Here is a 24,188-nt window from a genome sequence, read left to right as displayed (position 1 = left end):
TGTCTCCCTAGCAGTGAGATATTCAGTCTAAATTCTGGCTAACAGACCATGGGAGAAAATTATTTCACACATAATTCTATGTGAAAGGAATTTGCTTTCTCTGAATTTTTTCTCTCTTCTCTTACCATACAGTTGGAACAACGACATGAAATGATCCAATATCAGTCACAGTAAGAGACAGAGGAGCTCTGATATGGAAGGAACCTGGGTCCTGAAATAACATAAAATTAACCAAGCCCCACCAGCACGAACTGTGTGCTGGGCTCTCTCTGTTACCATAACTAATATCTCGCAATGGGCAACTGGGGGTGTGGGGGAATCATTGGGGATAAACAGAAAGAAGAAAATATAAAGTAACATGGTGGAGATAAGGTAGGTTCGTAGCTTCAAATTCAAGCCGAGAGCCGGAGCAGCCCCAAGAAGCCCCTCAGCATGAAAGATATCCACACAAAGAATTTCACAAAAATTCAGACACCATCCTGCAAACAGAGAGTTGTCAAACAATGTTTTCTTTGTAGAAATCATCATCTTTGTAGAAGGGCGATGATAAAGGTTTCTGTTATGCAGGATACAACAGACAATTTTCATAGCCAGATCAACAAAGCACTGTTTCCATGGGCCACTGGCCAGTATTATAGCCTAGCCATGAGAGATGGAGCCAGACGAATTTCGCTACCTTTGCAACACACCAGAAAAATGGCAAGCTATGTTCAATGAGATGTCACAGCAAATACAATTTTTTTTAACCACCAAATTCAAAACATCCCAAATTCAACTTTCTCTCACAGGACTCCAACTTTTTTGGGGGGGAGGGAAAGGAAGGAATGAAGAGAGCTCTCCCTTGGGTTTATCTTGAATTGCATGCTTTAAAACTCCAACTGCTAGCATAATGATTTGGGTAAATCCGGTGTAAACCTGAGGTCTATGCAATCGATCAGACATTCATCAGTGAGTATATCTTGGGCATTTATTTTCTTGGTAAACATGTGCCAGGAGCATCAAGACATAATTGCTCCAACCAGGAAGGAAACTAGTGGAAGAGACTAACCCCAACTCAACAGGCATTGGGGTACATGCTACATAACAGATAGCCCCCACCCCAGGAGCAGAAGGCCAGGGTTTCTAGAAAGGACAACTGATTCTAGCCCAGAGAAAAGTAGGGAACAGTCAGACCAACAGAAAAAGAATAGACTGGGAGGTGAGAAGCAAGAGCAAAGAGCAAAGGAAGTCCTGGGACAAAGGTAAAATGAAAGGAGACACTGGGAGGGACAAGCGAAAAAGGCCTGGTAAACACCAGCTGGCCTGACCTCCCCCAGAGGGTGGTGATGAGAGGGAGAGGCCACATGCTTACAGCAGGAAGAGCCAGGAGAAGGACACGATGGATGGTGGTGAGAACACATGGGAGGTTAATACAGAAACACATGTGAATGAAAACCAAGGCCGGGATGGAGACGGCCAGGCAAGAGGTACAGGAGGCAGAACCTTGTTGCTTTTCACTAACCTAAAATACACCTGCAATTATACTGTAATCCAGTTACAAGATAGTGTTCAACTTCAGGAGGATCAAGCAATGTTAAGTTCCTCAGACATCTGCAGGTGCTCAGGGGACACAGTGGGATTATTTTAGGGGTTGAGGAAGTCCTTTATGTTGCTGTACAGTGTGTGTCTGGATTCAGAAACTTTCTGATTTTGCAAAGAAAGTATCACATGTGCTTTATATCATTAACGCCCTCGGTAATCTGGGACCTGACTTCCTTTGTTGATAAGAGTTAGGGGCACGGCTCAGTTGGTCAAGAACTTGCCTTGCAGGGGTAAGGACCTGAGCTTCATCCCCAGAACCCACATAAAGATGGCGGGCGGGCAGCATGTGCCTGTAATCCCCATGCTGGGGAGCCGGATGAGAGGACACCTAGGGCTTGCTGGCCAGCTGGCCTAACGTAACTGGTTTCCGCCAGTGAAATTCTACCTTATAGGAAGTGGATCGCCTTCCTGAGGATGAAACCGGAAGTTGTTCCTCGGCCTACACACACACACACACACACACACACACACACACACACACACACACAGGTATACACATGTATACACACGTACTCACGTGCATCCGCAAAGGAATTCTTTTAGAAAGATGGGATCGGGAGATGGCTGCCAGTAAAACGCTTGCTGTACAAGCATGAAGACCTGAATCAGATGCCCAGAACCCGTTGGGAAAAGCCATGGGCAGTCACACGCAGCTTAACTCCAGCGCCAGGGAGACAGAAAGGTCCTTGGAGCCCAGGTCCAGTGAGAAACCCCATCCAGTGACACACCCTGTCCAGTGACACACCCTGTCTCAGGAAACATAGCGGAGTTCAGATGTGATGACGCCCACCTTTAATCCCAGCACTCTGGAGGCAGAGTCAAGTGGATCTCTATGAATTTAGGGACAGCCTGGTCAACAGAGAGAGCTCCAGGTCAGCCAGGACTACATTGCGAGACATGCACACGCAAGAAAGCTCAGTGGCCTGGGCATGGTGTTCCGTGGCTACAACCCCAGCTACACGGAGGCTAGGGCAGCAGGAGCCTTGAGTTGTATGCCAGCCTAGATACATAACAAGACCCCACCTCGATCTACCAAAACCAAAAGAGGCCTGCAGGGAGCCAGGGAGGAACTTCAATTTATATGAAATGAAGGCAATTAGATTGATTCATCCAGATCAGAAACAAAGGCAGTAACATCAAAAAACAAAACAAACAAACACACCCAAGTGGGAGCAGGGCGCAGTGGCTGACGCCTGTAATCCCAGCACTCTAGGAGGCAGGGGCAGGTAGATTACTGTGCGTTCAAAGCCAGCTTGGTCTACCAAGCCAAGTCCAGGACAGCCAAGGCTACACAGAGAAACCTGCTTCAAAAAACAAAAACAAACCAAAAAATAAGTGGGAGTTCAAGACAAAAAGATAGTTCCTTGCTCCCTTCCATGAGCCTCCTTATATACACCCAAGGTGACAGGGAAGTCTTGCATTAGGGGTTGAACCAAAACAAATGTTGCTTTTAGAATACATTTTACATTTAGGAATTTAATCCTCCAAGAACCTAAAAAGAATCGCAAAATGAACTTGGGCATTCCATAAGCTCCTCTAGATGGACACCAGAGAAAACTTGGCCACCATCCAAAGGGCTTACCTGGAGGCCAGGGTCGAAGCTCAGTAAAGCGTGTGCTTAGCATGCTCAAGGCCCTGGGTTCGATCCCTGACACCAGAAACAATGAAGTATAGGTAGAGATAGGAACATCAAAGATGTCTGAGACAGACATAGGGTCACATAGGGTCTCGATATGTGGCCCTGACTGGCCTGGAACTCACAGCGATCCACCTGCCTCTGCCTCTTGAATGCTGGGATTAAAGGTGTGTGCCATCACACCTGGAGGGAGGGAGAAAAAAAAAAAAACTGGTTGTATATACATCAGGGCATTTAATTTTCCCCAGTATGACTCAGTAAAGGTCAGAAGGAGCATTTGTTCCTTACAGAAAGGTAAGAAAAGAAAGCGGAGTACTATGGTTTGACTTCACACATCTTCAGTGCACACGTTTTTAAACTTTTAATATTACATGTCTTTAGCCAGGCTTGGTGGGGCACACCTTTAATCCCAGTACTCTGGGAGGCAGGGGCAGGTAGATCTCCGTGAGTTTGAGGTCAGTCTGATCTACAAAGTGAGTCCAGGACAGCCAAAGCTACATAGAGAAACTCTGTCTTGAAAAACAGAAAAAATTATACATCCTTATTTGTGTGTGTGTACCTATGTGAACACATGTACCACAGTGAGAAAGAGAGAGTGTGTGTGTGTGCACATCGGAAGACACAACTTGCAAAAGTTAATTCGCTGTCCATCAGGATTGGCAGCAAGCAGCTCACCTGCTCAACCATTCCACTGGCCCAGCATTTTATAGGGTGGGGTTTGGTGGTACTGGTATGCGTTTTTAATGTACACTTAACTGTGCATAGCCACAGGGTAAAATATCTTTCAATAAATATAAACAATGTGCAATGATCAAATCAAAACAATTGACAAATTCACCATGTTAAACATTTACCATCTGCTTTGTCTTGACCTCTTCTAGTTATTGTGAAGCATATCATGATTATTAAGGCAGCTGCCCTACTATGCTGTAGGACCCCAGAACTTATCACTCTACCTGTCTACTCATTAGTCTAACTGGTCTACCAATTAACCAGCCCTCCTCTGCCTCTCCTCATCCAGTAACCGGGCAACCACTATCCTATTCTCTGCTTCCAGGAGATAAACTTGTCTAGCTTCCTCACGTAGGGGAACGGAACAGACTGCGATGTCTTACATCAACCATGCATTATTACCTTAGCTTTTAAAAATGAAAGCAAGAAAAGAGTGTGGTTGGCACACGCCTTTTCATCCCAAGCAGCCAGAGGCAGGTGACAGGCTCTGTGAGATCCAGGCCGGCCTGGTCTATATAGCAAATTCCAGGCCAGCCAGATCCCGCATAATGAGCCCTTGTCTCAAAAACTAAATTAATTAACTTAATTTAATTAAAGCAATATTCTATTAAAGGCAGTTAGAGACTGCTCCCAATTAAATGACTTTTCATCGCTGCCCTCTGTGGCCGCGTGGAGTGGGCCTTTTCTAAGTGGGTCAGCTCTTAATCTTTAGAACAAGGAATATGTCTCATCAGTGACAGGTGTCATGGGTTACATCAGCAAGAACTGCTTTCAATCCATGGTATCTGAGTACCCCGGCCTCGGCTCGTTCCACAGGGACGGACGTAAAGACTCACCAGGTAAAGGTTATTTTTGTCCTGAAAGGCATACTGTAATTGGGGGATCCAAGGGCTTGTGCTCCGAGATAATATGTTCCTCTCCTCCTCGAAAAATGAAACCTGGAGGGAAAAGAAACTCTTTAGATAATTGTAATAGAACTAGATGTGAAGGGAAAACGGCCTTTGTCCTGCCTTTCCATCTAAATTGATGTTTCCAGGTATTAAAAAGAAAAACCCCCGAGCATGACACTGACCGTCTGTCGCTCCGCTTTGCCAGGCCTCCATGCTACATATCCAGTTATGCACCTAACATCTCTCCTTAAGTCAATTCACATTTTTTGAGCTTAAATATCTTTCTCTTCCCCTCCACCTTCACTTCCTGGATGGCTCTAATAGGTGCCATGAATCAGGCCAGGCAGGAGAGTCAGAGAGCCACCAGTGCCAGGCCCCAGCAGAGTGAGGACAGTGGCAGACGGGTGTGGCACCAGGCCAGACTGGGCAAACAGGATCGTTGAGGAAAAGGTATCTGTATGTCGGGGGTGAGGGGTGTAAGGTAGGTGAGGAGACAAGGGTATGGCCACAAAGACAGAGGGGATTGTACATGTATGAGACACAAAGAGGGCTGGAGAGATGGTTCAGTGGGTAAGGGCCATGACTGGGTCTTCCAGAGGACCCAGGTTCAAATCCCAGCACCCACATGGCACCTCACAACTGCCTATAACGCCACGATCTGCCACTCTCACATTGACATACATGCAGGCAAAACACCAACGCATGTAAAATAATATATTTTTTAAAAAAGATTTTAAAAAAAGAATATAATAAGAGGCCCAGAAAGATGCTCAATGGTTAAAAGAACTTGCTGCTTTTGCACAGGACCCGGCACCACCTCATGTCTCACACCCATCTGTAACTCCAGTTCCAGGGGATGCAATGTCCTCTCCTAGACTCTGAAAACATACCCATGGCACACATACATACATACCTAAAATAAGTAAATCTACATTTTTTTTTTTTAAAGAACAAAATGGTAAAACTGGGGCATCAGAGAAAAAATTACTATGGTTTGTTGACATGCACTCCCAAAGACACATTAGTTGAAGGCTTGGTCCTCAGGACACAGCATTATGAGAAAGTAGTAGAACCTACCATAAACAGAACCTAGTTGTGGGTCTTCTGGTCAGTGGGATTACCCTGGGAAGGGATCCTGGAACCCCAATCCATTCATTTTTCTCTGTTTTGATGCCAGCCACCAAATGAAGTCTTTCCGAATATTCTCACAAGCTGTACCTCCTTGCCACAGACCCAAAAGCAACAGGGCCGGGGTGGTGGTGCAACCTCTAATCCCAGCTCAGAAAGCAAAGGCAGGTAGATCTAGAGAGATTTCAGGGCAGCTGGGAAAAAGCGTCTTGGGGGAAGTGGGGAGGCAATGTGGCTACCTAGCCCTACACTGAAACTTCCAATTATGAGCTAAAATAAACATTTTCTCTTTATATGCTGATTGTCTCACATACCTGTGTCAGTGACGGAACGACAACTCACAGGGCACAAGTACAGGAAAGAGAAAGACTCGGGGGAGAAATGTAAAATGGGGCTGAAGTTAGAGCTAAATTATGTGACCATGGTTTTCTATATAAACATACAGAAGTAAAATATGTGTAAAGTCTATGCCTATGTCTCCATGTTTAAGCATGAATGACTGTAAATATGGGAACATATAGGCAGCTATACTACACATATAAACGTATTCCTTAGCCTCACCCGCGAAAGAGGTCTAAGAGCAGTGAGAGGCCAACAGAAGAGCAAAACCCAGTAGTAGCATCTTGGCCTCTAATTTTGATTTTATTGTGTGTGTGTGTGTGTGTGTGTGTGTGTGTGTGTGTCTGTGTGCCATGTGCCGTGGGCGTGCAGGTACCTGCAGGAGGCCAGAGGAGAGCAACGGCTACACGGAGCTGCAGTTCAGGTGTGTGGGAGACGCCCGGCAGGGGTGCAGGAACCAAACTCAGGTCCTCTGCAAGAGCAATGAGCTTTCCACTGCTGGGCTGTCTCCCGCCTCCAAGCTTCTACACACCATCTCCACTGAACAGGGGTCCTGGAGATGCGGATGCAGGGGAATTAACTGCAGGCAGGCTTGAACATCTCTCAGAGAACGAGAAATGTACCCCGGCACAGCAGGGATCTGCCGAAAGGAGACGAGAGGCAACTTGAAGAGCTGCCTGGGAGACACTCTGGGCGTAACAGATTGCAACTCACTGGCTCAAACACTGAGGGCTGCATGAGGAATGGGACAGTCCTGTCTTTGAAGAGTCCTTCCCCGTCAGATAGTTAAGCACCAAGGGTAAAGGAGAGGCCCCACAGTGAATTGCTGCAGGCACCACCTTCATTCAGCGAGCTAATCCTCAGGGACCCGCTGGAGCCCAGTCATCTGTAGGGGGGCGACAGGAAGCGAGCCCCTTTTCTGTGGTAAAGTCTACAGCCCAGATGTTAATAAAGCAGAGCAGCTGAATCTGGATTTTAAGGAATAACTGGCCTGTTGCCATTGAAACCATCAGGGTCACTAGGATCCAGAGAAAATGAAGGAACCAACTCAGGTTGAAGAGACCGAAGGATTCAACGGTTGGATCCTTTTATTCTACAGATGTGGCTGGGATGAATGGCGAAACGTGAATGGGGCCAGAAGAATGCACTGTTGACAATTTTTCTGGTTGTGTGGTGGATCATGGGAAAATATCCCTGTCATAGGACATACGTGGTAAGTACACAGATGTCTTTTCAAGCCATTTGGAGTGGGGCAGGAGGTGATCTTGATAACTAATTTTACACAGAAAGCAGGAAAGGTCAAAGCACCAGATGCTAGAAAGCGATGCTGAGGTTACTAGGCGCTGCTACGGAGGTGTTGTGTCACCACAGTTGACTGGGCTTCCTCAATCAGCAGCTTCACACTGCCCTCAGGAATCTGGGTAGGCCTCACCCAGTTAAAAGGCCTTAAGAGGAAAGGGTGTGAAATGTAACTCAGTGGTAGGGCACTTGCCTACCCAGCATGCTCCGGACCCCAAGGTCAGTCCCCAGAACCACCAAAACAAATAAAAAGGGAGAATTAAAAAAAAAAAAAAGAAAGAAAGAAAGAAAAGAAAAGAAAAGAAAAGAAAAGAAAAGAAAAGAAAAGAAACAACAAACAAGCAAAATTGCAGTTTTCTTAAGAGGGGGAAAAAATCTGCTCAAGACTATGTGGACTGGGGGAGATAGTTCAGTGATTAGTGCGCTTGCTACCCAGGCATCAGAACCCGAGTTGGTATCCTAACACCCACATCAAATAAGTAAATATAAAAAAGCTGGGCACAGCCAGGTGCTCCGATAAGCGCAACACTGTAGGAAAGAGACGAGGGACCACTGGGGCTTGCTGGCTGCCAGGCTAGTTCCATGTCAGTGTGGGACCCTGACTCAAGCAAATACGGTGAGAAATGACAGCACAGGCTGCCCATCCTCCTCTGGCCTCTGCTGGCACGTGTGCCACCACCAGTTTATGCAGTGCTGGGGACTGAACCCAGGACTTCACGCACCCTACACAGCACTCTGCCCGATTAGTTATGTCTAGATGCTTTTAAATAGCTAGTCCATGTTGTCCCTAGTCACCCTGGAAACCCCAGTACTAAACCTAAGCAGCTTAGGAAAAAGCAGGCCGACCCAGTCCTTGAAAGGGCTGAAGGGCTGATCCTTTTCGCTGACACTGGAAAGGCCATCAGCAGGAAAGCTGGATCTGAACAGGCCCTGGCCTCACTTGCTCACAGTTGACTCTGCCCTGTTAAGGCCCCGTTAAAGTAACTGGTCTCTGAGGACCATTTCTGGCTGTCACAGCATGCAGTGCAAGCACACTGGCCTCTCCCGGGTGACGAGGACAGCCCTTATTCACATCCTCTCTGACACATCCTTCAGCACCGCCTTTCTCTTCCCATGCTGCCCCTCTCTCTTCATAGCTTTAAATTCCAGGTCCTCACGGTGACTCCATTAGGGGCCTGCTTTTCTTTTTTATATTGACTCTCTTAATCAATGACAACGATTTACCAACGATGGCTAGTTTTATTAGCTCCGACATGAACAGGCTTTTTAAAAACCGAGACCCGCACCTCTGTGCCATGGTCACTTTGGGTCCTTTGCCTGGAGGAAAGTGCATCTGTATGGACCTCGACTGTCTACCCGAGTGTGGCATGCTGAATTCGTTTCATCTTATGAGTACTAGTTCCCATCCAGCAAGCACTGCAAGGCTGAGCTAGCATCATGTGCCTCTGCCCAAGGACCCAGAAACATGGCAAGCACAAAGAATGCTCACTGAGGGAGGACTGAGGGTGGCTAGCACAACCCCATGGGGAAGCTGAGTGAGTACCTCCCACTCCCATCCTCCTCATCACAAGACACATCTTGTCATTCCCCTCCCTACAGAGTCGCTCACACTGTATTCAGAAACACAGAGGCCGCATCACGCTTGGACCCTGACAAGCGGCTTCCCACCTTCTGCTGCCATTTCTGTCTCAAGAGATTAAAAAAAAAACAAAGGGATCTTGGGCGTCTGTTTAGGAGTATAATGATTTGGATCTGAAATGTCCCCCAAAAGCTGGTGTATTTGGAAGCTCGGTTCCAAACATTGAAGAGCTGGGGGAAATGACTGGCTCACGAAGACCGTGATGTCATCAGTGGATTAATCCATTCATGGGTTAATAACTTACTGGACTACCCAGAAATGGTAGGACTGTAGGACTTGGGCCTAGTTGAAGGAAGTAGGTTACTGACGGGCATGCCCTGGAGAAGGCTATTTTGTCCCAGGGCCTGTCTGCTCCCCTTTTTCCTCCCCCTTTTTCTCTTCTTCATGACCATGTGCCCTCCACCAAGATACTCTGCCTCCCTGCAGGTAAAGCGATGAGAGCAGCTGACCATGGAGTAAAGTCTCTGACACCTGGAGCCAAGACAAGCCGCCTTCCCCTCTAAGCTGGCTTCTCTCAGGCCCTTTGTCACAAGCGGAAGGCTAACTAACACAGGGATGATGGCAGAGTTCCAGGGACAGGTGGTGGCGCTGACTGACGGCACGGTGGAAGCTCTTCATGCCACTGGATCCTACAGTAAGAGGGGCTGACGTGGAAAACATCAACATGATGGAAAACTACAGTTGCTAGGACCTTCCCTCAATCAGTTAGTTCTAAACCACCCAACACACACACATGCATACAATCTCTCTCTTCCTCTCTCTCTCTTATCACTCTCTCTTCTCCTGTCTCTCTCTTCTCTTCTCTCCCCACCTCTCCTCTCTCCCCCTCTCCCTTCTTTCCTCTTCTCCTCTCCCCCCCTTACACACACACACACACACACACACACACACACACACACACACACGCCTGGACAGAACTCCAGAATTCACACCCCCAGGATGTCATCCTAGCCACATGTCTCCCTGGCAGCTCCCATCACTTCTCTGCCCACACTCTATTCCCTCTCATCATAAGGACTTTCCCGACTGCCCTTGGCTCACCTATGACATCGCCCTTCGCATCACTGCTAACGACCCTGCTAATTCTCTCCCTCTCCGTGGTGCTTTAACCGCTAACTGCCTGCTTTGCGGATCTGCATTTTCCCTCCACTTCTGGGGGCTGCTAGTCAACCCTGCAAGGAACAACCATGGGACTTCAATTCCTTTCACAGGCTTCCCACAAGGCTGCGCACATTATCGGACACATGAGGTGCACTAGAATGCCTGCAACTAATGGATTACTCTCTGAACTCCAGGGCTGACGGCTGTCTCTTGAAAACACAACCAATGAATCAATATGTCTGGAGAGAGCAGCCCTTCTTCAAAGGAAGAAAAAAAATGCAACTAAAAAGACAACTTCGTACCCTGTTCCCAGACAAGCCAGGGAGCACAGTTTTGACTCTTGCAAAGGCCTGCTCTAAAATTAAACCTGTGTGCCCACAAAAGGAACACCCAAGCATGCACAGATGCGGGCGGACACTGCCCCACTTACCCCATCAAGAGGCATGTCCCTAAGACCCAAGTTTGCAGTCTCAAGGGATCATCTTAAAGTCATTCGTTTAAAAGCCCAATGTGGTTGTAGAATAAAATGCAACTGTACAGTCATGACAAAGAAATGAATAAAAATTCGTGATGCTTCAGAATTAATCACCATCAGTTTGAGGCGAGCTAAAGAGATAACAAGCCTTTTTTGCCTGCATACTCATAGTCAACAACTCATTGCATCCTGGACACCAAACCAGCAGGTCATTGTCCCTGTCATGAACATTTGGTACAGAGGCAGGACCTGAGGGTCAAATGCTCCTACCTGCTCCTGGGCCATCAAAGCCTTCTTCTTCATGGTCTTCATAGCATACACATCCCCAGTGGCTTTCTCCCGAACCACCTGCACTTCTGCAAAGTGACCACAACCCACAAGACTCCGGACCTCGAAGTCTCTCACCGAAGGCTGGAGCTCCCGTAACTCGGCTATCATGTCAGAATCTGTAGAAGATGGGAGAGTTACACCCCAGGTGGGAAAAAAAAAAATACACTTTAGATGCTCGCATCTTGCCAAAAAGGAAAAGAAGAAAGAAAAATGTGCTCTGTCTTCCTTCCCCATCAAAAGACGTCTAGTCACTTTCTCATCTATCATGAACAATTATAAAATCAGCACAAAAGTGTTTTTTTATCTGTTAAAATTAAGGGCTCCAGAAATTCCAAAGTACGGTTTCCATGGTAGCTATAATTCCAGTCCTGTAGACTTAGAAAATAGGAAGGGTGCACACCCGGCATTCTTTTCTTCTCCCTGAGGGCTGCAGGGCAGTGCTGGGGTCAGACATGATCGGCGGCATTTAGACTGGCATGGCAACGTGACATAATCAGCATGACCCCTGCTTTCCCATCAGCCCTAGAGCCGATTCCAGATCCCTCCATTCCACGCTCCTCCCTTCCACTGCTGCAGAGGACTGCTTCCCCAGTCTCAATCTGTGGCAGTGCTTGAGAGGGGTACAGGGTTACCCTGAGACACAGACAGGGCCCTGACATCGGCTCGGCAGGGTCGACAGCCACACACGCATCCAGTTGGGCCTGTGACTCCCACTGTCTTGACATAGTCTTATTCCTTTCCCAAGTCTAGTCAGTCAGGCTGAGATCAACAAACGGGACGAAGAAGGTGGCAGTGCAGGATCGTACACTGTGAGCCATCTCCAGAGGACCCCACTGACTTGCAGGAATGTAAGTCAGTACAATAGCGATGACCTAAAAATGGAGCCCTGTAATTAACAGAGGAGCTGCATCAGAAATAGGGGTTACAACCAGAGGAAGGCAAGAAACACCTACAATCCAAACTGTCATGGATCAGGGGTGCAGCTCAGTAACAGAGCATGTACTCATCACACAGGAGGCCCCTAGGTTCAAGTCCCAGAAAAAAAAAAAAAAAAAAAAAAAAAAAACTTACCCTGGAGAATCCTGTCTACAATGAAAGCTAAGAGACCAGGCCTGGGGAGATGGCTCAGGGAATAAAAACATTTGTTCTACAAGCATGAGGACCCGAGATCAAATTTCCAGCAGCCACATAAACAGCCAGCATGGTGGCACATGCCTATGACCCACAGCCCCTGGCCTCTGACACCCCCTCTCATGGTGACTAGTCATTCCCAAGTGACCTGGATCCCTCTGAGTTTGGCCCTTGGGGACCCACATGGGGCAAAAAGAGAACCAGCTCCTACAATTTTCAATTTGTCCTCTGACCTCCACACATGCACCATAGCACTCTCCTGTGCTCTCTTTCTCTCTCTCTCTCAGTCTCTTTCCCTTAGTCTCTCGCTCCTCTCTCTGCCTCTCTCTGTTATCTCTTTCCCTCTTTCTCTCTCTCTCTCTCTCTCTCTCACACACACACTGTAAATTAAAGTAGATCTGAAGTACCTACAAAAAGACCACCACACAGATGCAAACTTGGAAGCCACACAGCTCTTTCCCCTTCACTCTGGCGTGACCCTGTCACACCCTGTCTGCCTTTTTCCCCTATCCTTTTCCAGGCTTCCTTCATGTCAGGTATTTGAGCGCTGAATTATAATTAGCTTGCAGCTTTCTGGGTTTGAGCCTGACTTCACCCACTGCTGTGTACAGACCAATCTCTCTTCATTTTCTTTCAGGCCTTGGGCCCCAAACGTGCTTACCATGTTGCCTAACTTAGTAACTCCTGGCCATCACTGGGGACAATCAGGCATCTAAATCACAGTTAGACAGATCGCTTTGTGGGGGAAAAAAAAAAAAAGGTGATACCTTCAGAACTGCAAGAAAGCATTCCAAGTCTATCTTTTCCCCCAAAGGCTTTTGCATTATTAAGGTGAACAGGTGAGGTGCTAAGATCAAGCCATCAGCTATTTTAAAAAGAGAGAAACGGGGGAGGGGGAGCCCTTCACAACTGTTCCCCACACCAGCTGCTTCTATGACCCCAAAGCCATATGGACTCATCATCTCTTTGAACTTTTAGGTAGTGTTTATGGGTCCAGCAGGTACCGAATACTGAGGCAAACAGAAAGACATGGAGCTCTGTAATGAAAACGCAGCCCAGGCTGTGGCTCTGTTAGACAGACAACTGGACCTGGGGCTGGGGGGAGGGGATACACAAGGAAACCATCCTTCACAGAGCCCTCAACAGACCCTGGGGAAAGATGTGCATGAAGAGGCTCATGATGGAAATTCAAACAAAATACTCAGAAGCAACCTGACCCCAAAACATGGAAACAGCCTATAGATCAACCCACATAATCATGAGCTTCAGATAGCCAGGGCTACACAGAGTCCCTGTCTGAACTAATAATACTAATTTATTTTATTTTATGTGCAGGAGTGTTTTGCCTGAGTGATGGGTCGTGTGCATGCAGAACCCTCGGAGGCCAGAAGGCGGCGCTGGACAACCTTGAACTGGATGCTACATATGGCTGTGAGCCTTCATGAGGGTGCTGGGAACTGAATCCCGGTCCTATATAGAAGAGCAGCCAATTCACTTAACCACCGAGTCATCTCTCCAGCCCCACACCTGCTTACTTTCAATGCGTAACATTCAGATAAGGGTAACTAGCTCTCCTGTCTCATTTCTTTGTTCTGCGAACAGAGGTGTGACATCCAGCTGCACTCTCATACCTGGAGTGTCTAAAACACCGGCTGGTGTCTATCAGGTGCTTGACAAACATCTGCTCTGTGAGTGTCTTCCTGGGCAAACAGGAAAAGTGGCAATAGGCTGACCTGACCTCCCTGAGCTCAGGCACATGTAGTGCACAAACACATACTCACACACTCATACACTTACACACGCGCACACACACAAATCAAATTTTTAAAACTCAAGGAAACAAAGTAAGTGGCACATATTACTATATCATATGCTTTACCTAAAAATAAACAAGTACATTTTGGGTTTTCTGAGACATGTGTCACCACACCCAGAAAAATAAAATAAAATAAACTTAAAAAAATAAATAAGCAGGTATTGAAACATCACACTATTTCTCAAATATATACAATTATATGTGTCATTTAAAATTAAGGAATTATATAAATTACATAAATATATAAATTATATAAGCATGTATTTTATATAAGAGGTCCCCTTGAACTGGAGTTACAGACTTGTTATAAGCTGTCATGAGGGTGCTGGGAACCAAGCCCAGGTCCTCTGTTACAGAAGCAAGTGCTCCTAACTGCTGAACCATCTCTCCATAAGAGAGAATACTTATTAAAGGAATTCATAGACAAGGAATGGCGGCACACACCCTTAATCCTCAAACAGGCAGATGCATCTCAGTGGATTCAAGGCCAGCCTGGGCTACGTAACGAGTTCCAGGACGGCCAGGACTACATAATAAGACCCTGTCTCAAAGAGACAGAGAGAACTAGCAGCCAAATAAAGTGACCAGTCCATGCTGTTTGGGTTTGTGTAAGCATCCTACGATAGCCAACAACAAGATAATCTAATGACGCAATCAGAGCACATGTCCATAGTTAATCAATGCTGGACTGCAAATGGTGAAGACAGTAATTATTCCCCTGGTTCCCAGATGCTTGTTCCCTGTCCTCCGTTGGCTCAAGGTCAGGGGTATGTCTGTGGGAGGCTGCACTTCAGACCTCTTTGCCCCATCTCCTCTGGCAGCTCCAGGGAAAACATCAGCTCCTACAAACGTGGGCAGCGGCAGCCGATGGACTTTTCTCCACTCCGGAAAGCAAAGCTCACGTTCCGAAACAGAAACTCAAAGCAGGTCGGGGTGGAGGAAGGTGGGGGTGGAGATCATACTAACGTAATCGCCAGATTTCAATCATGGGCTCTTCAGGGTCCTCACCAAGAAGCCTCTTGAAATATGAAACGGTTTTCCGGAAGAGCTGCACTCCACCGACCCCAGTCTGATTACAGACGCTTCTTATGACTGACTGCTTCTAAGCATCCCTGGGGTCTCAAACCTAACCAAGGGACTGGAGAGAGTGCCTCCAAGTTCCACCCCTCCCACTGTCTACTTGATAATTTACATATTCCAAAGACGATGGAGGGATATTCAAACAAATGCAGAATGATGAGTATAAATACCTCAAGGTCGTTTTAAAGCTACACACTGGAATAATTAATCACAGCTGAAGCTTGCGGCTAGCATGATTGTCTAATGACGAGCCTGGTGCCCTGGTAACCGTTCTGCTGTTTGATGGCATGCCCCGACAGAGCAACTGAGGGCACACACACACATTCTCAGGGTACCATGCACCACGGTGGGACAGTCAAGGCAGTGGAAGGCCCCAGGCAGCTGGTCACATGGCACCCACAGTGAAGAAGCAAGGGCCTGTAAATGGACCCAACTCACTTTCTCCTTTTGTATTGGTCCAGGGTCCTAGTTCAGGAAGCACTGCAGGTGGGTCTCCCCACAGGAAGTGGTGCAATCACAGTGGGCGGGTCTTCCTTCCTTAATTAACCTAATCAAGATAATCCTTCCCTGGAATGGGCAGAATTTACCTAGCTGGCAACTGGACTAACCACCACTCAAGCTCTATCAATGCCTTCTCAGCACTGTTAGTTACGCACGTCTGTTCACAGATGAGGAAACTGAGAGCAGATTAGGCACGAGTAGTGAAGCCTGTGTTAATGGTTTGAATGTGAAACGGCCCCCACAGGCTTCTGTACTTGAGCATTTGATCCCCAGCTGGTGGCACTGTTTTGACAGGCTGCGGAACAGGCTGTGGGTGGCTAGAGGGTGGGCCTTGTGGTTCACTGCCTTCTCCTCCTGCCCAAGCTCTTGGCTTCCTGGTCAGCACTCTGTAGCAAGGGACCATCACCTGCCCGTGCCACCACTCCTTCTCTGCCAAGAACTCTTTCAAACCATAGCCCAAAGCAAATCCCTCCTCTCAATTTGCTTCTGTCCGCTATTCTGTCACAATGACAAGGAAAACTGACACATCGGTTTTGCTTTCTCAGTACCCCTGGGGCCTGAGTAACTAGCTGTATAGTCCATGCCAGGAGGCCCTGGCAATCACAGGGCTCCTGGATTCATACAAGGCTGATTATAATGTCCTCCTGTGAGTGACTCGAAGCAGAATCAATCCGAATCTTCCCTGGGACTGTGTAAAACTAACCAATTAGCTCCAGGCCTCCTGGGGACATACCTGTTTAATCCAACACTCGGGAGGCAGAGGCAAGGGATCTCTATGAGTTCTAGGCCAGCCTGGTCTACACAGTGAGATCCTGCCTCAAAATAAACAAACAAACAAATAAATAAGTACAAAATAAGCTAACCCATCTAACTGGGCAGGAGGTGCTATCCGATCTCTAAAATTTATTTGTGGTGAGTTTAGCACTTGGGACTCATGTCCTGTGCAGTCTCTTCACATACATAATGCAGAGGCCTATATGTTAAACTGAACTCCCAGTAAGGAAGTTTCCGTGGGACTTTTCAGAATGTACTCCCCTCCCTCCTGATGGATGGAGGCCGCACAGAGCAGTCATACAGACAGCAAAGAGGGGGGGCCCATGGGAGAGGCTCCAGTCCCTGAGATTCCCCTTTGAAAAGGGCAAGGGGGACCTTGATGCCGCTCGCTCTTCACTGCTCATTCTTAGGCTGAGGTAAACACCACACACTCTTGCCATGATATGTACCTGGTCACAGGCCCCAAAGTAACTAACCACAGACTGAAACCCCAAAAGTTACAGTCCGAAACGAACCTCTCCTCTTCTGCAGCTGGCTGCTATTCTAGGTGCTTTATTACACTAACGGGAAGCTGACTGACAACATCTCCAATAAAAAGCCTTCTGAGCAGTCTCTACTTTAGCATTCTTGGACACTCAGGGCTACTGTGGAGGACATCTGACTTCTAAGCTAGAGCACATATAGGTCAGGAATTCCCCATTTATTTTTTTTGAAAAGACAGGTGGGAAACAATTTAGGCTTTTTTGAGGGGGGAGGGGAAATCACATGATCTCTGTTCCAAGTATTATAACATGATTATGACACACGGGTGTGGCTGAGACACTTGGGTGTGGCTGGTTCCAGTAAAGCTTTGCTTATACAAAAGTTTTCCAGTTGATACAGAGCCATCATTTTCAGAGTGTGGAGTGCTTGGTTAGAAGGCCGTCTTAGATGAGGCAGTTTCTCAAAGCTGCCATGTCTGACCATATGGTCCTGTGAGCTTTGGGTGTTTGGCAGAAGCACGGCTCACCCAGTAGCACCCTCCATGCCCCTGCCTGGCTCTGACAACCCAAAGGGTCTCTCAGTGTTTCTCCAAGATAGGCTGGAGTGGAACACCCACTGACTGAAAACACTATCGAAAATACTAGAAGATGTGGCACCATCATCCAACTGCCCAAGCACAATGGAGTCGAACAAAATCAGGAGCATTGTCAAAGCCGGCAGGTCAAGGTCAGCAGACCCATAGGCCCTCCCTCATCAGTGGCTTCTCCATTTAAGAAGAATTAAAAATTACATCTTACGACATCGGTGGTATGAATAAAAGAATTCAGTAGCTAGGGGTGTAGCTCATTAGCAAAGCATGTGCTAACCATGAAGGAGGGGGAAATGGAAGAGAAAGAGGGAGGAAAAGAAGGAGGAAGAGAGGGAAGAGACACCAGACTCAGAATCATCACTGCATTCGTCTATTATCATGATGTTAAAATTAAGCAACTGAGACCAATGATCTTACTGAATTTAAACACAATGGCTTCTAAGCACTGCTCCTATTCTGCCTGAAGGTCAGGTCTGCTCAGAGTTAAAGGACAGCATCCCCCGTCATTCAAGTCCCTGGAACCAGTCATCCTGAAGCATCCCGGGATTTCTGTCTCATGAGTCAACACATTTCCGTTTTTAACTGAATTTCTGTCATTTAGGCCTGGTCTCCAGGCCACAGCTCCTACAATCTACACCCGGGGTTGGTCTTCTGTGACAACCACCACCGCCCTCTGCCACCAGCATCCTGTGTTCCTCTATATCGGTGGTTCTCAACCTTCCTAACGCTGGGCCCTTTAATACAGTTCCTTGTGTTCCGGTGACCCCCAACCATAAGATCACTTCGCTGCTATTTAACTGTGATCTTACTACTGCCTCAAATTGTGATGTAAACATCTGATTTGCCGACTTTGTGAAAGGGTCCTTCCACCCGTAAAGGGGTGGAGACCCACAGGCTGCAAACAGCTGCCGTGCAGGGGGAGTTGTGGAGAACGCGCTCCCCTGGACTTACACTTCCGGACAAAACTGCTCACGTGCTTCATCTTCATCAGGGCAGGCTGGCTGCACTCCTCGAAGAGAACAAAGAGGGCATCTAATATTCCTTCCCGGGAAAGAGCAGACATCTGCTGTTGAGTCATGAGGGGTGGTTTCCCCTAAAAATGGCAAACAGCAGATGGGGACTTTGTCAATAATGAAAAGCTTCGATCAATAACATCCACAGAGTAAGTCACAAGTGGCCGACTCAACTGCTCATGACAGGCTGGCGACGGTTCTGGGGGCCGCTAAGGGTTTATTTGCATGGATCCATCGCTGAAGGTTTTCCACCTGAATCCGAGGGTACAAATTGAGGGGTAGGGATCAAGCCAAGAGCACCGCCCCGGTGCTAAACAGGTCATCCCTTCGCTTTGTCAGCATCGCTCTGACCCTCCTTCCTGTGTGGCTGGAGGACCACTAATACAACTTCAGCCTCTTTAATTCATCTCAAGTGGTAGGGATGGGTGCCCACCTCGAAGCCGGATTTATTCATCATCTGTGGGATCGGTTACAGACTGGCAGACTGTGTCTAGCCCACAACCATGTTTTGTTTGGCTTCTAGTATTTAAAATAATCTGAATTATCTGCCAATATTTTTAAATCAGTAGATTTACACACACACACGCACACACACCAGAATATCTCTCTTTTCCTGACACTCTAGTGGATCTGGCAGCATTGCCCTCTGTTCTGCCTGGTGACGCAATGGGAGCTCAGTGATGTCACCCTTTTGGCAAGTGCCAAAGTTCACTGCAGACTTGACTTCCGGTCTTCTGTCTGGCCAGCTTGATTCATCTATGCCCACTGTCTGGCCTCCCGAGATCTGAGTTGGCAACCCTGGTTGAGAGCAACGATTCCCATGTGAGGCCAAGGACTATCGGAATAATCTCTCTATAAAAACAGCTACAGGAGGTGGGCACAGAAAGTAAATTTTTATGACTTCAGGGGATGGAGAGATGGTGATTGGTAAAGTGTCTGTCACACAAGAGTAAGGACCTGAGTTCGCATCCCCAGAACCCGTATAAAATATCTGGGCATGGTAGTAAGTGCCTGTCACCCCAACACTGGGGGATGGAATGTGGATTCCTGAAATTCATTGGACAGATCGTCTAGTTGAATTGAGCAGCTGCAGTGAGAGAGCCTGTCTCAAAACATTACCATGGAGATCAACCCAGGAAATAAACCATGACTACGGCTGGCACACATATACACAGACACACACACATAAAAATAACTTTTATTCTCCTGGTTCAGTTGTTGTCTGGGAAGCTTACTGCCTCTGTCTGCTAACCTAGGCCTACTCCTAGAAACTTCTAGCCTCCATTCGATCTAACCTAGGCCTAGAATGCTTTCAGCCTCTGAAACTTACTGCTGAACAAGCTCACCCTTTCTTGTTTTTACTGAGCTCATAGTTCAACTCTTCTGTCTCAAACTCCTCTCCCAACTAACTTAATCTGGCTTTTTCTCTCCGCCTCTGAATTTGCTCTGCTTGGCCTCAAACTAACTCCAACAATCTTTTCTAATCTTCTGGTTCCTTCTCATTCTCTGGCTCATTCAATCTTCACCCGAGTTCTCTCTCTGCAACCAGTCTATTACTGTCCTGGTAAAACCACTTCTTTTCCTCCCTGCATTGTCCCTTACATAGATTCCCTTTCCTCTCTTCTTGTGAGAATTGGGCAAAACCTATTCTGTCAAGTCTTTCTCTGATTCCTCACTTTTTCAGACACTCAATTAGAGATCACTTTCAAGCACATGGTGCTTCATTCTACAGAGCAACCGGACCTTCATTGTTTGGGATTAAAGGCGTGCACCACCATGCCTGCAGCTACACTTTTCTTTACCTGAGACTTGCTCTACACCAGGCTGGCCTTGAACTCATACCTGCTTGCCTCTGTCTCCTGGATTAAGAAGGTATGTTTGTACTCCAGCTGGATCACACAGACCTGGAGGGTCTTTAATGTGATGATCTCTTGCCATAACAGCCATGTTCTGAATTAAAATTCCTCTGCACACACAGATTCAGACATACACAAGTACACACATACAAGCACACACACACACACACACACACACAATTTCAATGCAACCAGGTTTGGTGATGCACGCTATATTCCTAGCACAGGGGAGGCTGGAGCAGGAGGATTATGAGTTCAAAAGAAACCAAATGAGACTCTTTCTCAAAAGCAAACAAACAAAGGAGAATGACTCTCCTGTCTCTACTGGCACATGCCACACCTCCCGTCAGTGCCTACCATCTATGTGCACAGAGGCTGTCCCTGAGACTCACTTTGAACATCAGAGAGTGGCACGGATGCACTGTGCCGGTTCAGGGCAGAGCGGAACAGCCTTTGCCCTGGCTTTTGGCGGCTGCCATGCGCAGAAGTTTAAACCATATTTAGGGTTTGGCATACTATAGCCCATGAGTCAAACAAGGCCCACTGCCTGAATTATAGAGTTCTGTTGGAACCCAGCCAAGCCCACTCATTTGCATAGTCATGACAAGCTTGGTGCTACAATGGCAAAACTGAATAGATGCCACTAATGACCTACATAATAAGAAAATCTTTCATTATTAGCTCTGGGTAGCCTAGGAAATGACACATATACACATATATGTATATATACGTATATATATGTGTATATATATATGTATGTATATGCATATATATAATAAAAACATGGACAGTCCACATAAGATCAGGGTGATGGCTCATCAGGCAAGGCTGTGAAGCCTGATAACCTGAGTTTGAGCCCTGGAATCCACGTAAAAAGCCAGATGTGGAGACACATCTGTAATCCTAGCACTCCTACTGAAAAACGGGAGATGGAGGCAAGAAAATCGCCAGAAGTCCACAGACCAGCAAGCCAGGAAGATACGGTTGACCAAAACAAGAGAGACCCTGCCTCAAAATACGGTGAGAAGCCTCCTGGGTGCTCAGAGCTGCACTGTGATGCTCATATGCACACAGTGCAACCCCACCCAGTCACACAAGCAATAGGAACGCACATAAGCAATAACAATAATTAAATTTAAATAAGAAGCAGGGGTCCCTCAGTGAGCAGTCAGTGCCTATATTCTACTGCCTCAGGTGTAATCTCCGCTGTTGATTAACCAAGTAACCCCAGCTGAGGAAACTTGGTAAAGCAGAGCCTCGCACTAAGGTACAGCCAACCTGCAGGATTGGTTTGTTTGTTTGTTTGTTTGTTTTGAGAAAAAGGTTTAAAAAGCCAGCCCTGGCTGGCCTGGAACTTGTCATAGAGACCAAGCTGGCCTTCAGCTCACAAAGATCCACCTGCCTCTGCCTCCCAAGAGCTGGGATTAAACGCGTGCACTTCCACACCTGCACTTCCACACCTGCTGGGCAATCTGCAGGATCCTAGGAAAAGATGGCACTGTTCCTTTAAGTTTTGTAAGGGCTTGTTACACAACACTGGGCAGCAGAGAAGAGCAGCTGCACTTGAATCGCTGGAGAAGCACAAGAGAACAGATTCTTTGGCCCTACTGCCAGCCTCCTGAATTAAAATTTTCTAGATTGCAGCTTAGAACCGATTTTAACAAATTCCCCAAGAGACTCAGTCAAGTTTGGGAACCGCTGAGTCCAGCCTGTCCCTTTGGTTGTCTCTAACTCTGCAAAGAGAGATTTGTTTTTTTTCTCTGTTCACCTGAGAATTAAACCTAAGAAGACAAGGGGTTTCCAGAGACTCAGGAAGGCTTAAACTCAGAGTACCCTATCATACTCTCTGGAAAAACTCAAGGAACTCAAACTTAAAAACGGCCCTTTGTTCCGGTTTTCTTACTCTCTCCATGTTTCTTAAAATGCCCTTCCTTTGGGAAATGAAAAGACCAGGAAGTAATAGCTTTTTCCTTTCATTTGTTTTCTACACCCTTGCTTGGCAAAATAGAAAGCTGCCAAAGCTTTGGCAGCCTGGTGATTTGTGAGATTTCTGTGGCTCTGGAAGTCTGCCAAGCACCAAAACAGAAGTGCCCTGAGTAGGAGGAAGCCACAGCGACTGGACATACCTTAACAAAAACAAACCCAGCTATCTAACCCTCAGGGTGCCAGCCCTGCATGGGGACAGCAAGGCATGAGGCCAGTGGGCACCCAGACACTTAGCCACACCCCCTTTCCTGGAGCAGAGGTCACTCCCAGCTACCATCTGCATGTGGACTGTCCTCCAAGGGTTCATGTGCTGCAAACTTGGACCCCAGTGTCAAAGCCCTAAAACGTGTGTGAGACACTGTAGGAAGTTATCTGGTCTTCAGGAGACAAAGCGCTTTTCTTAACCTTAGGAGGGAGAGCGGGGTGCCAGAAGGGGATTGGCCTGGTCTCTTACCTCCTGTCTTGCCCATGTGACTTCTGCACATTCCCATGACAATATGGTGACCCTCAGCAGAGCCAAACAGAAGCTATTGGTGCACAACTGTGAGCTATGTAAACCTCTTTTGTTTATAAAGTACGGCCCCTCTGGTACATTGTTATAGCAATATAAAACCAACTAAAGTCACATCATGACCAAAAGCAAGTTGGGCAGGAAAGCTTTTATTTCAGTTTATAGTATAGCTTACAGCCAGCCCATCATGAAGGCAAGTCAAAGAGGAACTGAACTAGAAAACTGCTCAAGAATAATTTCATGACACTGGTCCTTATGGGATGAAGGAAATGTTAGGTATCGCAGGAGGAGCATGGTTGCACAGGTGTAGAATTTCATCTAAAGAGCAAGATAGCCACCACGGGCCTTTAATCCCAGCAAATCCGGAGGCAGAGGCAGGTGGATCTCTGTGAGTTTGAGGCTAGCCTGGCCTACATAGTGAGTTCTAGGACAGCCACAGCTATGTAATAGAAAAAACTTATCTCAAAAAAAAAAAAAAAAAAAAAAAAAAAAAAAGCAGGGATCCCTTGTATGAAATAAGATGATCCTACACTAGGGCCAGAGAGATGGCTCCAATTAAGAGTGCTTGTTTACTGACCCATCAGGGGACCACAATTTGGATCCCAGCATCTACACAGGTAGCTCACAAAGCCCTGCAAAACCAGCTCCCAGCTCCAATGGATCCAAAGCAGTTTCTGGCCTCTCTGTATACCCAGACACAACACAGACAGACAGACACACACACACACACACACACACACACACACACCAGAGATAATTTTGGCTTCTTTAACTGAAAGGGAACAAAGTTTAGAACAGAAGTGTGAAATGAGAAACACCGAAGTGTACCAAGAGCAGGTCCAGCCATGTAACCATCTGCACAGTGGCACCTTTGTCCAGCTCAGTGAGGACATGTAAAATGGGATTTCCCCCAAGAATATCAGCCTCAGTCCATAATACAACCAGAGATGGGTCCCGTGGCAGGCACAGGTGTGCACCATTGGCAGACAGCTTCTCACCTGGAAGAAGAGATTTAGCCTGGAGGCCCGACTGGCAATGGACTCAGAGGCACCGGCATCCGTGTTACGCACTCCATACTTGAACTTCAACATCTCTCCGCTGGCGCTGAAGGAACACTGGGAAAAGTCAAGTGTGTACTGACATTTGGGAAGGGCTTGACAGTCCTATCTCCCCTAAAGATATCAGGACGAGGAGGGCCTCCAGAGCGCTAGGCAGATGCGTGGTGCAGTACACATGCAGACAAAATATTCATATACGTAAAGAATAAAAAATAAATGATTTTTTTAAAGAACTAACAG

General features: G+C 47.0%; 1 protein-coding gene across 1 annotated transcript in view; it reads right to left on the bottom strand.

Annotated features, from left to right (window-relative positions):
• The window catches only part of Cit (citron rho-interacting serine/threonine kinase), a 134,351-nt gene extending 110,370 nt beyond the window's left edge, over positions 1 to 23,981 (bottom strand). The window contains exons 1-4 of the mRNA XM_055605951.1: positions 23,889 to 23,981; positions 18,476 to 18,617; positions 11,091 to 11,266; positions 4,786 to 4,887 (exon numbers count right to left, since the gene is read on the bottom strand). Of these exons, the coding sequence (XP_055461926.1) occupies positions 4,786 to 4,887; positions 11,091 to 11,266; positions 18,476 to 18,617; positions 23,889 to 23,981 (513 nt within the window). The remainder of the gene's footprint in view (positions 1 to 4,785; positions 4,888 to 11,090; positions 11,267 to 18,475; positions 18,618 to 23,888) is intronic.
• Positions 23,982 to 24,188: the final 207 nt, after the last annotated feature.

Source organism: Psammomys obesus, unplaced genomic scaffold (assembly GCF_907164565.1).
Source record: "Psammomys obesus unplaced genomic scaffold, mPsaObe1.curated_primary_1811, whole genome shotgun sequence".
Taxonomy (NCBI): Eukaryota; Metazoa; Chordata; class Mammalia; order Rodentia; family Muridae; genus Psammomys; species Psammomys obesus.
The sequence above is the reverse complement of the archived record's forward strand: the minus strand, read 5'-3'. Positions and strand labels throughout refer to the sequence as shown.